Below are 17,576 nucleotides of genomic sequence, written 5' to 3' on the forward strand. Positions count from 1 at the left end.
TTTCTCTTCACTTTAGAATACTACGCCAGGCCTCCAACCGCCTAGATTCTATCCTGTGCTTCCAAAAATGCTAAACTAAGTTTTTCAATGGACTAAGTGTTATTTGGAATACATTCCATGAGTGGGGATTGTTTCTGCATTGTTTCTGAAGACAAGACACAGTCTCCCTTTAAAATTCTCCAACAACACCTACTAGCAATTAGAGAACATTTAACATTTTCTTTTTATGTTTGTGAAAGTTGATGCCAGCCAGCAATTTTTTCATGAGAAAACTATACCTATTCTAAACCCAGACAAACAAAGGAGAAGAAAGAAATGAAAAAGAGAAAATGATTTTCAGAAATAACCAGATGTCGCTCTGCTCTTTTCCCCTTCAATTCTTAGATTTCCAATTTCGGCTTCTTCCCGATACATCTTTATGAGGACTTAACAGGCGTTCCTCAGCCACGTTATACACTTTTTTTATCAGCAGAAATGCCATGAGGAATAAACACACTCTCTACTGTGGTTACCTTAGAACACTTTAATTAATGTTATACCACACTGGTTTGACTGTATACTAAGAAGATGCTAAAATGTGCAAACAAATATTCTAGTGAACTCAAGAGTTTCTTTGTCTTTATTTTCAGAAGATATTTAAAATTGAAGAATGCAACTCAACAACAGGACTTCTTTAGGAGTGAGGGAAGAATCACTAGAATTAAGACATGAGAATTCCATTATTCTGTCTGTCTCCCTACTTAGGCCTGGTACCTTTTCACAATGTCCTGTGCTCAGAGTGTCAGTCCTTGAAGTTGGCTCTGTAGTGAACATGTGCGTGTGTATATGTGTGTGTGTGACTATATGTAATTTTGCTTTTACAATGTTGGCAGTAAGAAGAAGCCTACTAATTTCATTCACCATGATGACAGGCCCTAGCATTTTAATTATTTTTCATGTTGTGAGTAATTTATTATTCATTGGGTATCTTCCCTGTAAATCTTGTCCGCACTCTGTAGGATTTTTCTTTGGTGCCCAACAAAGGGTTTCATTGCAATAAGAATCAAGGTGTGTCTCTGCTGTTACCCAGAACCCAGGCAATGCCAGTCCTTCAGGCCAGCCCAGGAGTTCGGGGTGGGGAAATAGAGTCATTATAGAATATCTTCATCCCTTGGCCCAGAGAGCAGCAGAGTCATCACCAGGCCCTCCTCGAAGGGCATTTCAAAGCACATTTTCCAGAGCCGAATTCAGGACGAGGACCAGACTCAAATCAAATCTCACGGCCCGTGCAAGAGAGACCCAGAGGAATGGACTGGCTCCTTTTCAGGAACTTTTGCCTTTTGATCATTTTAATGGTAAGTAGAATCTAAAGGCCTGGGAAAGAAGTGCAGACCCTCGGCCTTGCCTCCTGTGTCAGCTGTTGGACTTTCTACCTGGGATTTGCTCCATTTTTAAACCTTTTCCTGCCAAGGGAGTTCTATGAGTCCAGCCTCTGGGACTTCAAAGGACTCTCCGTGCTGGACAAATGTCATAGAGAAGCAGGATGAGAGTCTGGTTGAATTAGACCTAAATGACATCAGAGACAGACTCTAATTCAGATAAACTGCTGGAATATTTATATAATTTATAATCAGAAATGCAATTATTTTTCTATTTTCTTTTACTTAGACTTAAATCAGATCGATTGCTGTCAAAATTCTCAATGCAAATGGGTTCTAGGGAAGTAAAGTCGATCAACCCCATTTCTTTTAAACAGTTATTTCCCTGCGAGTTTCTTTCAATGTAGAGGAATGTTAACTATGTCAGGATTGCCCTACAATTACTTATAAAATATTTAAGTCATAGGAATTTTTTCCTCAGAAGTGACTAAAGAAAAATGAATGCCATGAAGAGAAACCCTTTCTGGAATTATTAAGGCATTCCTACAGTCCAGGAAGGGAACAATTACATGATCTATTTCTTCAATGTAAACATGGCATTTTGGATATTATATTACTTTCCTCCAATCCTAATAATGCATAGCAAGTACTCTAGCCTTCAAAGAGATTGTTGCTGTTGTTGTTTAGTCGCTAAGTCATGTCTGACTCTTCTGCAACCCTATGGATTGTAGCCCACCAGGCTCCTCTGTCCATGGGATTTCCCAGGCAAGCATACTGCAGTTTGTTGCCATTTCCTTCTCCAGGGGATCTTCCCAACCCAGGGATCGAACCCAAATCTCCTGCACTGGCAGGTGTATTCTTTATCACTGAACCACTAGGGAGGCCCATTTGAAAGAGATTAGGCAGCTCTTAATGCCAGATCCTTAGAGAAACAAAGATCAGGTTAGTTAATTCACCAAACAACTGTCAATTCAACTAGAAAAGTCTATTTGAGAATAAAATAAGATAAGTTAGATTAGACTAGACTTAAATCTATTAATGGTCAAGTGACAGAACAATTCGGTCAAAACAGTTAAAAAATAAGTGGAAAGATAGAAGAGAATTGGTGGAAATTGTAGAGGTTTTTTTCCCAAGCAAATAAAGCCAAATACCTATAGTTGGCTGCACCTCAGTCTCCCAGGACTGTCAGCAGTGGTGCTGCAATGTAAGCTTGGTAAATGACTTCCACCCTATTCTCAGGCAGTGGTGTTATATGAGACTCATGTGAATGTCAGCTCAAAAGGGCAGAAGGCAGCCATGCGGGGAAGATAAGGAATCGTGTACAGTTGGTCTGGCAGGCACTGTGCTTCTGCAGTTCATGTTTCTATGAACTTCAAAAGTGGTGCAGGAGCCTGACGCTGCCAAAGGGCACACACTCCAAGCTTGGAAGGGAACAGCAGTAGAACATTCCATTCTCTGAGCTTGGAAGACAGAGTACGAAATGACAATTTTTGAAAAATACGTGTAAACTGAAAAACTCCAAATAGAATTGCAATGCCCTGCTGTAATGATCACTGTTCATTTATTCCACTAAAGGAAGAGGGAACCTTCTGACTTTATCTTTAACAGAAATCAAGAATCATCATTATGACCTCTTGTTACACTTCTGTGGGTTATCTGCATATTTTGACTCAGAAAAACCTTCTGTTTCTGTAAGAAAAGCTGATTGCATGTTATCAAGGTTTTAAAGGTGACTTTTGAGCACTAAAATTTGCCTCCTATTCCTCTATGCACAGCATGTTTTATGACAATATTATTATAATTAAATAATATTATCAATGTTATTTTATGACAATGATATTAATTATTAAGAGTTCATTTTTCTTCTCTTGATCTTGAAAGAATATTATATTCCAGATTCTCAGGATCTCTTTTTGGTAGTATTGATTTATTTTCCTTAGAAATTTTGGAGTTTTTTGATACTAAATTTCTCCTGGCATGCCTGTGTGCTAAGTCACTTCAGTTATGTCTGACTCTTTGCAACCCTATGGACAGTAGCCCACCACGCTCCTCTGTCCATGGGATTCTGCAGGCAAGAACACTGGAGTGGGTTTCCATGCCCTCCTCCAGGGGATCTTCCTGACCCAGGAATCAAACTCGCATCTTCTGTGGCTCCTGCACTACAGGTGGATTCTTTACTGTTGAGCCACCGGGGACACCCAAATTTCTCCCTACTCTCCACTAAAGTATTTGTGTTTTACATTTTTTAATAATGGTGATAGACTTAAAGACTTGCATTTCTAATAGATCCCTTAACATTATCAATTAGTAACTTTTGGAATTGGGAAGTAGAAACTTCTAGCATGTTTCAACAGTGGAATAAATGCAAGAAATGTTTAAAGACAATCAATACAGTACTACAGATGCTGTGGGAAACAGGCATGCCTACTTGTCTTTTGGGCTTCCCAGTGGCTCAGTGGTAAGTAAAATGAAAGTGTTAGTTGCTCATTCATTCCCTACTCTTTGTAACCCCATGAATTGTGTTCAGATTCTTTACCATCTGAACCACCAGGGAAGCCCCAGTGGTAAAGAATACACTTGCAATGCAAGAGACTTGGGTTTGATCCCTGGGCCAGGAAGATTCCTTGGAGGAGGAAATGGTACCCCATTCCAGTATTCTTGCCTGGAAAATCCCATGGACAGAGGAGCCTGGCGGGTTACAGTCCATGGGGTCACAAAGAGCCGGACATGACTTAGTGACTAAACAACAAGAAATTATCTTTCATTTCCTGAACCTGAACTCTGACCTTTTTTCATGAACTAAATCAAAGGCTCTCTGGAGCATCACTGCAGCTTACACTAACGAGGGTGTGGCAGCCTCTCAGAGATGGTCCTCTGTGTCATCTATCTCTCAACCACAAGAAGTACTTTAAGCAAGATTTTGACTGACTTAACCTATAAAAGGTACCCCCAAACTCTACACTACAAGAGGGTGTTTCATTATAACACAGGAGTCCTTTGGCATTTTCTTTCTAAGGATGCTGCTCATCATGTACTTCTATAAAACAAACCAGGGTGGGAAGGTGCAGTCAACACTGAACTGAGACTCCGAAGCCCCAGGGTTGAGTCACAGCTTCCCCTCAAAGGGGCTGCGTGCCTTTGGCTAAGGCACCCAGCCTTGCAAGGCCTCACTGTGCCCCACATCTGGACACACAGTTAGACATGATGTCACCAAGTTTTTTCCAGTGCAGAAACTCTGCAAATTGTAACTGGCTCCTGAATATTATTTTCATAACTTTGGTTGTAGAATCTAAAGCTGTGTCATGCTATAAATTACATAAGTGTTTTTTTTTTTAATTATATGTTTTATTGGACTTCTCTGTAGCTCAGATAGTAAAGAATCTGCCTGCAATGCAGGAGGCCTGGGTTCAATCCCTGGGTCAGGAAGATCCTCTGGACAAGGGAATGGCAACCCACTCCAGTATTCTTGCCTGGAGAATCCCATGGACAGAGGAGCCTGGTGGGTTACAGTCCCTGGGGTCACAGAGAGTCAGACACAACTGAGCGAGTAACACTACTACTACTATAGGTTTTATTAGGAAGGAATCACCTTAAGGCAGGGCAGTTATTAGCTGTGAGAGGATATATTTTATCAAGTTGATAAAATCATTAAAAATAGCCACATAGCTTTTATCAGATAAGAATTTTCATATACATATGGTGATCATTTGTGCTATATATAAGATGTAAACATTACAATAAAATATTCTGGTTCTTGGAAAGTAAATAAGGTTGGTGGCAAAGCATATAGATACTATCTCACTGTAAGCTGAAAACAAGCATCAAGATTTTAAAACATATTTAGAACTAACTTATCAATCTCTCACTTAAAACAATGGTATTCTGATATGTGGAACAGAATGTTGTTTTTATTTATATAATTGACAGGAAATTTTATAGAAGTATAGGCTAGAAGGGAAAAAAATACCCTTATCTGATTTGGTTTTTTACTTGTATTAAACAGAATACCCTAGACGGCCTTAAATGACTGGTATCAGTGCTTCTTGTTATAGAGCATTAAAAAAGTCTTCATCACACCAAAGATTACATAGAAGTAAACCTCTTTATTATTTTTTGTTAATATAAATGGCTAAGAAATTATACATTTTAACCCCCTCCATGGGAAAAAATATATTTTTGCCTTCAAATACCTACAGACTTCATGATGAACTAAAAAAATAAATGTTCCATTCTATGATATATCAGGGCTCCCCGGGTGGTTCAGTGGTAAAGAATCCGCCTGCAATGCAGGAGACGCAGGTTCTACCCCTGGGTTGGGAAGATTCCCTGTAGAAGGGAATGGTTACCCACTCCAGCATTCTTGCCTGGGAAATCCCATGAACAGAGGAGCCTAGCAGACTACAGTGCACAGGGTCGCAAAGAGTCGGATGTGACTGAGTGACTAAACAACAATATATATGTCTATTACCCCAGCATGACCTACAATTTTAATAGCCTTCTAAATAATATCTCCCTGTACAGTTGTAGCATAAAAGTCCTGCTCTCAAAATATTTCATGGCTCTTGAGACTCTATGATGCTCTCCCTCTTTCAAAGATATTTCTCTTTTTTAGAGAACTTCTGGATCCTGAGTATACAGTTCTTATGACTCTTGTCTATATTTAAGCATCCAGGGAAGAATCCTTGTAAAGCAATAAACCTGCTGTTTGAGCTGCAGTGATGTTTCCTTTTCCTTCCCACTTGGGATAGAGGTTGGAATTCTTCACTCACAGAGAGCAGCTCTGATGACAGGGTTGTCAGAGGAGGGACTGGAGTAAAACCTTCAGATATTACCTGCCTGAGAAACGTTTGGCCTGCCTTTCTACACAGAAAATTATATGGCTTCCAAATGAAAATGCCACTACTTAATATACCTTCAATTACAAACAAAAGTGGTATAATTAGGCTTGAACTTAGCATCTCCCGCTGAGAACAGCAATTGCTTTCCTCAATTATTTTTACAAGTCTTATTCAGGGGAGAACTGCTTATTAATAAATTGGTCCTAGGTGTGCAAATGACTTCGAAAACTGACTTCAAAAAGATAATTTATGCAGGTGAAAAATAGCCTTGTTCTGTGGCTACTACTTGAAATACACTATGAAACAGAGTAATATGTATTTCAACACTGCAATCAGCACATGTAATGACTTAGCTTCTCCATATCATATATAAAATCATCATATTCCCTCTACTAGAAAGTATTTTAAAAGAAAACCAGACCCAGAAAAAACTCCAGCAATTTGCCAAAAATTAGACGGCTAGAGAATATTATATATCCTATTATTCTCCCTGGAATGTACACATCATAAAAGGTTGGAACTTGTACACAAAAGCTAGTGCCTATCACATAATATTTTGTCTATAAAAATGTGTGAATGAATGCCTGGGTTTGGTTTCTAATATATCTTTCTTACCAAGTCACTTTACCGTATTTCCCACCTATACGCAACAGGCAACTTCAATGGGGCTGTGAGTTTCAAAGTGAGTTTGAGGGTTAAAAATTGAGACAACCAAGGGGTTGGTCTCTGTTATTTGCTCTGTCACTGCCATCCCATTTCACCACCTTCCACTAGCAAAACATCTTACAGGTAACAAAGTTATTTCACACACATAACAAAAACCCTGAAAGATAAATACAGATATCCTCATTTTACAAATAAAATTGGGGGGCATAAATGATTCATAAATGTACCATAAGGGGTACAGTGGAATTTGAACCCAATATCACATGGCCCAAACTCAATCTACAGTTCCAAAATGGACCCCTTTCCTGAAATGAGCCAATGTTGTAACCTTCTTTTACAATGTGTATGATATTCCAGTATCTTTTCTCGTCTGTTTTCCTCCCTCTCTTAACCTGTGAGTTCTTTACCCCATCTGAGTCTTCATCATATTCTTGGAGATTAACATAGGCACATACATTTTAGTTTCCTTGGCACTTTTGAATTGTTAGAAAAGGTCCTATTCAGGTTACTAAAGTTAATACCATTTATTGTAAGGACCTCCAGAGAAAAAAAAGGAAGACAGGAAACTCATCAACTAGGGCACAGAGACTGGGAGTGGCATTTCTGGGTCATATGATAGTTCTATTTTTGGGTTTCTGAGAAAATTCCACATTATGTTCCACTGTGGCTGAACCAATTTACACTTCTATCAATAGTGTACTAAGGTCCCCTTTCCTCCATATCCTCACCAACATTTGTTATTTGTGGTCTTTTTGATGATAGTCATTCTGACAGGTGTTACTTGATATCTCATTATGGTTTTAATTTGCATTTCTCATTTCATCATGATTAATGATACTGCACATCTTTTCAAGTACCTGTTGGCCATATGCATGTCCTTTGGATAAGTGTCTATTCAGGTCTTCTGCATTTTTCAATTGGGTTTTGGTTTTGATGTTGCCTTGTATGAGCTATTTACATACTTTGGATATTGACTCATCGGTCATATCATTTACAAATGTTTTCTCCCATTTAGTACTCGTCTTTTCATTTTGTTGATGGGTTCTTTGGCATCAAATAACTGCAGCTTTTGGATTCTACTGGCTACATTTAAAAAGTAGTGTAACAGTTTTATTTCAAAATATCAACATTTACAATACTCTTAAATTCCATCCTTTGCAGCTATTTAAACTCTTGATGAAATTTTTTAGATGTCTTAGGTTGTCTTCTACTGTATCCACCTTAGTTTCTGCCTACTTAAAAGTCTGCAAGGTTAATATTGGATGTGTGTGGTACGGAAATACCTGCTGGAGGATGGATCCAAAGCACTGATTCTTTTAGTTAAGTTAATTAAGTTAATTAATTATCTAATTAATTATTTATTTAATAAATTAAAACAAAAAATTAGGTTAAATTTTTCAGAAAATTTTGAAGAATTAGGGCCACATAAGCAAAAATATCTGAAGATTTCTATAAGACAGTATTAGGAATAGTTCAACACAAACATCAATATTCTCCCAGTCAGAAGAATAATTATGTGACAGCAAGGTTTAAGCAAAACCAGGGTAATTTGGCAAAATAATATCAGGTGATTCAAGAGAAGTTTAGGCATTGAGTAAATGAATTGTTAAAAGATAAACTAAAACATATTAAAATTTTAGAATTTATTTGAACAAAAACTGATTGGAATCAGGTATAACCAAACTGTAAGCAGTTAGAAACACTCTGCCCACAGAAGCTGGGGGAAAGCTTTTGTAGAGAAAAAGCAAAAGCAAAGTTAGGAAATTATTGGTGCTGCAGTCTAAAGCTGGGGATTTCCCAGGTGGCTCAGTGAGTAAAGACCTGCAATGCAGGAGATGCAAGAGGCACAGGTTCGATCCCTGGGAAGATCCCCTGGTGGAGGGCGTGGCAACCCACTCCAGTAGTCTTGCCTGGAGAATCCCATGGGCAAAGGAGCCTGGGGGCTACACTCCATGGAGTTGCAAAGAGTTGGACACGACTGAAGCAACTGAGCACACACACAAGCACAGCCTAAAGCCTAGTGGACTATCTGTGCACAGCTATCCTTGGGGCATTAACAGGCTTAGACTTTGGTTCGCTTGCCTCAATACCAGAGCATCAGAGCCACCCCAGTTTAATAGCCTCCTGCTTAATTAATTTAACAAAAAGAGTCAGTAATTTGGGTCCATCCTCCAGCGGGTGTTTTCATACCACACACATCCAATATTAACCTGGCAGACTTTTAAGTAGGCAGAAACTTCGGGTTTTAGGGCTGAATACAGTGGGAAATTACTGCCACATCACTGACTGAGTTATGAGCAGAACCCCGCTAGGACGCACTCTCACTACCGTCCAGTTAAAATTAGGTTACTGGGTTGATTATAGCTCAGAGAGGAAGCAGGCTACTGAGGCTAGTATGATTCTCAGTCAAACCTAAGACAACATCAGGTAGGACGAGAGGAATAGGTGGAAGAGAATATCAAAGGAGAGAGAAAGAAGGAGGAGAAGCAGAGGAGAGAAGAGAGACAAGAGGGAATCTAAATCACAGAATCTATCAGTTCTCTGTTATCTTAGTATCCTGATGCCCTGAATGGAAGACATCTATTAAAGTGACACATAAGGCAACCTTCAAAATATACTATGTCTCTGTGTATTCACTGACATGGAATTTTACCCCAATAATCAATGCAAAAAACAAATTATTAAATGGCATGTTATAATATGATTTCTTTTTGTTTAAAAAAAAATTACAACTTGTATATGTGTTAAAAAAAAAATCTTGAAAGAATTTCTCCAAATATTAACCATGGCGATTTCCAAGTAGTGGGATACTGTGTGATTTTTTTTTTACTTTCTTAGACCTTCCAGAATCACCTATCTTTCTAACAAAAAGAATGCCTAACTCCCAAAAGGCAATCTTTAAAAAAAAAAAACTATTTATTCATTTATTTATTTGGCTATGTTGGGTCTGAGTTGCGATACTTTGGATCTTCGTTGTGGCTCAGTGGCTTAGTTGCCCCGCAGCATGTGGGATCTTAGTTCCCTGACCAGGGATCGAACCTGCATCCTTTGCAATGGAAGGTGGATTCTTAACCACTGGACCACCAGGGAAGTCCCCAAAAGGCAATATTAATTATGAAATAAGACATCTTATGCAACCAATTAAAACCATCTTCTGTTCAATAATAAACTTTCTTCCCAGGTCTAGATACTTTACTATGTCTAATAAAAGTACACATGAGTGAGAAAGTAAGTTAAAAGGAAATACTGGGCCCTACTGCCAAATTTCTCATCAGTATTTTACTCTCTCTGGACTCAGCTGTCATTCCAAATCCCCACCCTACACTGCCTCTTACACCCCCATTTCACACCTGCAAAATCTACTCTGCCCCACTCCACCAGTCCCAGGCTCTCTGGTCTCAGTTCCCTGACTCTCTGGAGTTCATAGTCGTGTCTGATCCCCTCCCTGCATCTCTGCTCTGTTCTTGACAACAATCCCCAAAGCCAGGACAGCCCTTGTATTCTTTGTCCACCCACTCCCAGACTGTCAAGTACTGCTAGAAAAGGCACAGAACAAATGCACAATGAGGGAATGATCATTTCAAGAATGCTAGGTGGGCCGACGGCTCCTCTCTGACTTGGGCTGTTGGGCTGGCTTCCTGTCACCTCCCCTCTGGCAGATTCCAGAGGTCTCTGACAGTCTCATGGAGCCCTCCCCACGCCTGCTCACTCCAACTGTTCAGAACTATGGAGTAGGTATGTGTGTAATTTTCCTCCAATTACATCTCCAAATGATTTTCTCTCTTCATTGTATTCTTTTGATCTTCTGTTTCAAAAGAAGAAACAGTCTTCCTCGTATCTGGTCTCTTTCACCCACAGCTCTGATTCAGCCATTCCTATTCTCTCAATCAAGGCTTCCCTGGTGGCTCAGTGGTAAACAGTCCAACTGCCAGAGCAGCAGACATGAGTTCTATCCCTGGGTTGGAAAGATCCTATGGAGAAGGGAATGGCAACTCACTCCAGTATTCTTGCCTCAGAAATCCCATGAACAGAGGAGCCTGGAAGGCTGCAGTCCATGGTGTCTCAAACAGCTGGACACAACTGAGTGACTACAGAACAACTAAATTTTCTCAATCACAGTCGTAACTACTCTTTGATTTCTTCCCTCTTCTCCTCCTCCATTTCCTTTCTCTTCCTATCACTCTTTCTCCACAATCCCATTTCCTCTCCCTGTAGACTATATATTTTATCATGGTGTCCCAAAATATGCCTTGATCTAGTTAAATCCCCACTGCATCTCACACTTTAAAAATCTCTGAACTTGAAAATGTAATCTATAATTGTTATTTCCATTTTTCTAAATAACTTATTTCTTGACTCCTGTAATTTGATTTATGCCCCTGGGAAAAGTTAGCAAAGCCTGACTACTTTAGATCCCCAATGTCCCCATCCCCATTTTCCTTGTCCTTGTTATGGCATGTAAACCACTAAAGATTCCCTCTTTGTCTAACTTGTCACTCCAGTCCACTCACTCTGCCTGCTCTTTGGCTACTTCTCCTTCACCTACTTACCCAACTTCTTTTCCTTTCTGAACTACACATCCTCTCCAACCCTCCACCACAAGGACCATAACCCCTACCCCTTCTTAGCATTCTCACACTAACAGAATCTGCTATACACCCACAGCCCTGATCCCTTGACCTCTCTTTTCTATTAGTCTCTGGGTGCCCTCTGTTTTCAGACGTCTTCCTTCTGACCTCTGCACAAGCAGTTCCCATTAGAATCCAATCCCTGCCTACTTCTTTTATCTTAAACTGTTTAAAGTCATAGCCTCATTTCCTTCAACTTTAAACAGCACTCCTGTTTGGATAAATTCTACTTGTACAGGTGGCATACTTGGTAAAGAATCTGCCTGCCAATTCAGGAGATTCAAGAGATGTGGGTTTGATCCCTGGGTTGGGAAGATTCCCTGGAGAAGGGAACAGCTACCCATTCCAGTACTTTTGCCTGGAGAATCCCACGGACAGAGGAATTTGGTGGGCTACAGTCCATGGGGTTGCAAAGAGTCGGACGCGACTGAGCACATACATATATAGCTTTTATATCTATTCCAAGTTTCAGAAACCCATTGCAAACAAATAAAACAAACTTAGGTCACCATTTCCCTGCAGTGATAATCTCCTGCTGAATTTTTTTTCTATAATAGTACCTCAATTCTCCAAGAAAGCCTCGCTCACGTCACCAGAATCACGTGACTCTTCCTCTCATCCTGCCCCACAGCCCACAAGCGTCCATCCTCTCCCCTTCCCAGTGCCACCTTAGCACTGATGTTCATTTTCTATGTCTTACCTAAGCAACTGCTATCTAAGGGTGTCAACTTCAAGTGCTTTCTCCTTGTAATCTCCTCTTTGTATCAATGACATGCTTTAAAAATCACGTTCTGGTCACTCCCAATCTCTTACCCAATAAAGTCTAGACTCTTGAGTCTGGAGTATAAAACTTCATGATCTGGCTCCAAGCTCACATCTAAGCCTTGTCACCCATCCCTCCTCATCATTTCCTCTAATTCCTCGAGTCCCTTGGACTGCAAGGAGATCCAACCAGTCCATCCTAAAGGAGATCAGTCCTGGGTGTACATTAGAAGGACTGATGTTGAAGCTGAAACTCCAATACTTTGGCCACCTGATGTGAAGAGCTGACTCATTTGAAAAGACCCTGATGCTGGGAAAGATTGAGGGCAGGAGGAGAAGGGGATGATAGAGGATGAGGGTCGGATGGCATCACTGACTCAATAGACATGGGTTTGGGTAGACTCCAGGAGTTGGTGATGGACAGGGAGGCCTGGCATGCTGCAGTTCATGGGGTCACAAAGAGTCAGACATGACTGAGCTACTGCACTGAACTGACTGAATATTATTTACCATTTCCAGAAGATCCTCTAAAACAGTGCCTTTACAACTGTACTTGTGTTTTCCTCTTGCGAAAGTGTTCTTCCCCATCAATTCCTCTTATCAAAGCAGGTTCATCCTGCAGACCCTTTCAATCGCCTCCTCTCCTATGAGTCTTTCCCAGGATTCACCTTGATAACTTGAATGGTCCACTCTGTCCTTTCACTGAGCCCATCAGTATCTATGTTGAAGCATGTATCCTAACCTGCCTTGCTTTAAGTTAAAATTTTGTCTTCCCTAAAAGGTAAGCCTTTAGAGGGCAGAAGCCTGTATGTTGCATCACCCATGTTTATTCCATATTATTAACAAAATAGTATTTAACAAATGAGTTAATAAAAACACTGTCAATGCTTTTCTGGTACTGCTTCCTTTAAATTATGAAAATTTATGCTTATATTTTACCTTCTGTAACAGGTGGTGCTGGAAGTAAACAGTGAATTTGTTGTTGAGGTAATGTATAACAAAACTATTTTTCAATTTAAAAACAAAAGAAAACTGAATTTTGTAATGCATCATATATCAAAAATCAGAAACCATAATAGTTGAGATAAAAGATAAGAGAAAGAACTTCTTCCACATTGAAATAGCAATGGTAAAACCTATATTCCCCAATAGCCATGCATTTAGCCATGGTTTGTGACAGCTCAGTGTAGTAATTCCTATTTATCAAACTATATTATCTATACATTTTCCAACCTAAATCAAAGAAAAAGAAGCAAAACTACATATTAGAGTGGGAAGAGGATTTTTCGACAGTTACATCAGCAAGAGGACAACTGACAGTAAATCGATGAGTAAAAGGTACAAAAGTAAAAAATATGTAATCACAACTAAATAAAACAACAGAGAATCTGGTGCAGATTCTTAGAGCAGGACTCAGGATATAAAGCTACTGTCCTCCATCTCTAGCAGGACTTTATTTCAGTAGTTAAACTTCCATTATGATGATCTCAAACCTTTGAAAAAAATAAAATTAGTTTTCAAATCTCTGTTGCAAACAGGGGAACATTTGTATCAAGTGGAAGTTGCATCAAAATGGGGGGAAAATGAAAAATTCTTTGATTCTTGAAAGGATAAATTCCATTCATTGAATTCTTTCCCCAAAGTGGGAATTAAATAAAGCTTTGATTAAAGCAAACACACTTATCCACATCTTTATAAATATATTAGGCGTTACTGCTAAAAATCTCCACACATAAGTACACATGTATACAAACATACAGGTAGTAATATTTCTAAATTCTTTTCTTCTTTATTTATTTTTAACTGAAGGATAATTGTTTTATGATATTGTGTTGGTTTCTGCCATACATCAACATGAACTGTTGGTACTATACATATGTCCCCTCCCTTTTGAGCCTGCCTCTCATCTCCCACATAAATTCTTTAACTGTAAAATTCTTAAATATCCTCCGACAATAGCAACATAAGACTACAAAGAGAAAAACATATAGCAAGCAGAGATACAAACAGACAACTCTAAGAAGCCATCTAGACATCCATGGGATTACTGCAGGTACCATCAACTCAGCTAAAATATCCCTCTAATCCTGCACTAATCTATTTGGATGCTTAGCCAGGGCAGTGTCCTTATCAAGAGAGGAGAAAAAAAATCCCTTCCCACTCTTAGCTGAGCATACTCACCAGCACAAAGCTCTTTTCTCAGGGGATATACTCACATGGAACACTGCCGTTTTTACACTCCGGAGACCAGGAAACCTGGTCACAGCAGAGTGAAGGGTGAGGTGGGCAGGACTCCTAACCTGGCGAGGACAGGTTGAGGAAAGAAAAGCCACACTTGTTACCCATTAGAACATACTATCCGCTCTATACACAGCTAAGAAAATTTGTTTCACTAGAATCCTATAGTTAGAAAGAGAGAATTCCAAGGGAAGTTGCTAAGTCAAGGTGACCAGGCTATGTCTATCCAGAGTTGTAAAATAGTTAATATAGTTGTAAAAAATAGTTAATAGTTGTAAAAAAGTTAATACTTCCTTTGTTTCTCAAATTCAATACTGTTGCTTCTTCTGGGTGCACCTTACAGTGTTGAATAAATGTCCTTACTGAGTAAAACTGCTTTAACACTGTGCAAAATGGGAACGTTTTTTGCTTAAGGTGAAGGAATTGGACGCGGAAAATGGCACCGCAAAATGGCAAACGGTCAGAAGACAGAAGCGGGAGTGGATCAAGTTTGCTGCAGCCTGTCGAGAAGGAGAAGATAACTCCAAGAGGAATCCGATTGCCAGAGTAAGTGATGAAACAAACAGGAGGAGGCTGTGCTGATAACAAAGGCTTCTGCAGGGCAGGAAAGGCCCCAGACATGTTGAGGACTTGCAGCCTCCAGGACACCATAGTGACTTAGGAAGATGGGTGATATGGAGTAATTTGTTTGCATTGTTGAGACATTGTTTTGAATATCACATTCTGGAAGCTGATAATACAGAGCAGAGGGTTCTTGAGTGATGCGGGGAGATCTGGATCTCCTGCACAACTGAGCTTTATCTGTTGGTTTGCATTCTGTGTACTCACATGTCTACATAATAGGAAGGGTATGCATGATGTATGCAGTAGTCTTATATTACAAAATCAAAGGTTTACAGTATTGATTAATTCCCTCCAAGAGAGTCAGGATAGTGAAAAAAGTTTCCATAGATTTCTGTGTGAAGTCACTCCCGTTATCTGACTCTCCGACCCTATGTGCTGTAGCCTGCCAGGCTCCTCTGTCCATGGGATTCCAAAGGCAAGAATACTGGAGCGGGTTGCCATTTCCTTCTCCAGAGGATCTTCCTGACCCAGGGATTGAACCCACATCTCTTGAGTCTCCTGCATTGGCAGGCAGGTGCTTTACTGCCAGCACCACCTGGGAAAGTTTACAGTATTGATTAACCCCTTCCAAGAGAGTCAGGACAGGGTCACAAATTTCCACTAGATTCCTACATTCAGAAATTAGAAGAGTCTTAAAAAGTACTCTAAACACTGGCAATCAGTAAGGAAGGAGAGTGAAGAAAAGAATATATAATAAATTGATTCGTGAAGGAGGGGACCCGCATTAACAGCCTCACTAGCTCTTTCTGGACATCTTGGCCCTGCCCTCATGCTGAAATCAACAGTACAGTGATCTACCAGAATTCTCTCCTTAAAGTATTACATATATGCATAGCTTAAATGTATATAGAAAGCTTTACATATATAATAAGCATCCCACTGATATTAAAGATGTAACCTCACCTCAAGAAAAGAGATTATTTTCTGTCAGAAGTTTTCAAATTCTTAGAAATTTTTGGAAAGCTTTAAATTGTTACCGTTTCCATTCAACTCACAGTTATAGCTTTCTGTTATCCCATTTGTATGGCATCTTGTGTGCCAGTCGCTCAGTCGTGTCCGGCTCTTTGTGACCCCATGGACTGTAGTCACCCAGGCTCCTCTGTCCATGAGATTTCCCAGGCAAGAATACTGGAGTGGGTTGCCATTTCCTTTTCTTCTCTTTTTATTCGCATTTGGGGGATTTCCTGGATTTTCATTTATATAAATAAGATCTTTGGATTAAGGGGAGCTAATCCAAGTTGTATTTTCAGCTGTCATTGTTTAAGTGTGGATATTTGGGCAACAAATCTTAGTATCTTACTGAGTGTTCACATCTTCAATATACAGGTGAGATTTCAAAATTGAAATATCTTTGTTTAAATTTATGAACAGCATATACAAAACTACTCAAAACCTATATGGCAAAATATTTGTCACAAAATCTGTTTGGCAAATTGGTGATACAGTAGGTTTCAAATGATAAAATTATTGCCAATACCACTAAACACTGTATTTCTCTTCCGGCTTTCCTAATTTATTGGTAATTTTGGTTAAATCTCTAACTAAAGTCTAGACAGTGAAACACCTTTTTAAAGAACAGTAAAGATGGTGCTTTCTTCTCTCAAATTCTTTCTTCAGTAGCAAAGAGAACCAGAGAATTGAAGAATATTTTCATAATAACAAATGTAGTAGCATCAAGCACATAAGTGTCATATGCCAGGAACTGGGGTGAAGTGAGGTGGGGTGAGGTGACTATATGCCAGCTCATACAATCACCATAGCAAACCTAGGGTATAGGTGGTATTAGCAAACCTAGGGTATAGGCCGGAGAAGGCAATGGCACCCCACTCCAGTACTCTTGCCTGGGAAATCCCATGGACAGAGGAGCCTGGTGGGCTGCGGTCCACCGGGTTGCACAGAGTCAGACACGACTGAGCGACTTCACTTTCACCTTTCACTTTCCTGCATTGGAGAAAGAAATGGCAACCCACTCCAGTGTTCTTGCCTGGAGAATCCCAGGGACGAGGGAGCCTGGTGGGCTGCTGTCTATGGGGTCGCACAGAATTGGACACGACTGAAGCGACTTAGCAGCAGCAGCAGCAGCAGGGTATAGGTGGTATTATTAATATCTCATTATCAGCTGGTGCTTGGCAAAGCTAAGTAAATTTTCCAAAGTTACACAGGTATAAGTCATGGCTCTGAAAGGTTGTTGTTGAATCACGCGAATACACCAGGATTCTTGGCCCCCGGAGGAGAAGAATTCAATCCGGGGCCAGAGACGAGGCTTGATCGCTCAGAGCTTTTGTGTAATAAAGTTTTATTGAAGTATAAAGGAGATAGAGAAAGCTTCTGACATAGGCATCAGAAGGGGGCAGAAAGAGTACCCCCCTGCTAGTCTTTAGCTGGATGTTATATAGTCACTAGCAGTCTGTTAATGAAAGAAAGGAATGTCTTAAAATTCAGAATGGCACCAGGCCCCTCAC

The 17,576-nt window shown here is 39.9% G+C and overlaps 1 protein-coding gene across 1 annotated transcript in view; it reads left to right on the forward strand.

Moving 5' to 3' along the window:
* Positions 1-17,576, forward strand: part of DSG4 (desmoglein 4) — a 48,057-nt gene that overhangs the window by 6,337 nt on the left and 24,144 nt on the right. The window contains exons 3-4 of the mRNA XM_010828993.1: positions 13,204-13,239; positions 14,905-15,036. Of these exons, the coding sequence (XP_010827295.1) occupies positions 13,204-13,239; positions 14,905-15,036 (168 nt within the window). The remainder of the gene's footprint in view (positions 1-13,203; positions 13,240-14,904; positions 15,037-17,576) is intronic.

This window comes from Bison bison, unplaced genomic scaffold, assembly GCF_000754665.1.
Source record: "Bison bison bison isolate TAMUID 2011002044 unplaced genomic scaffold, Bison_UMD1.0 scf7180017864498, whole genome shotgun sequence".
Classification (NCBI taxonomy): Eukaryota; Metazoa; Chordata; class Mammalia; order Artiodactyla; family Bovidae; genus Bison; species Bison bison.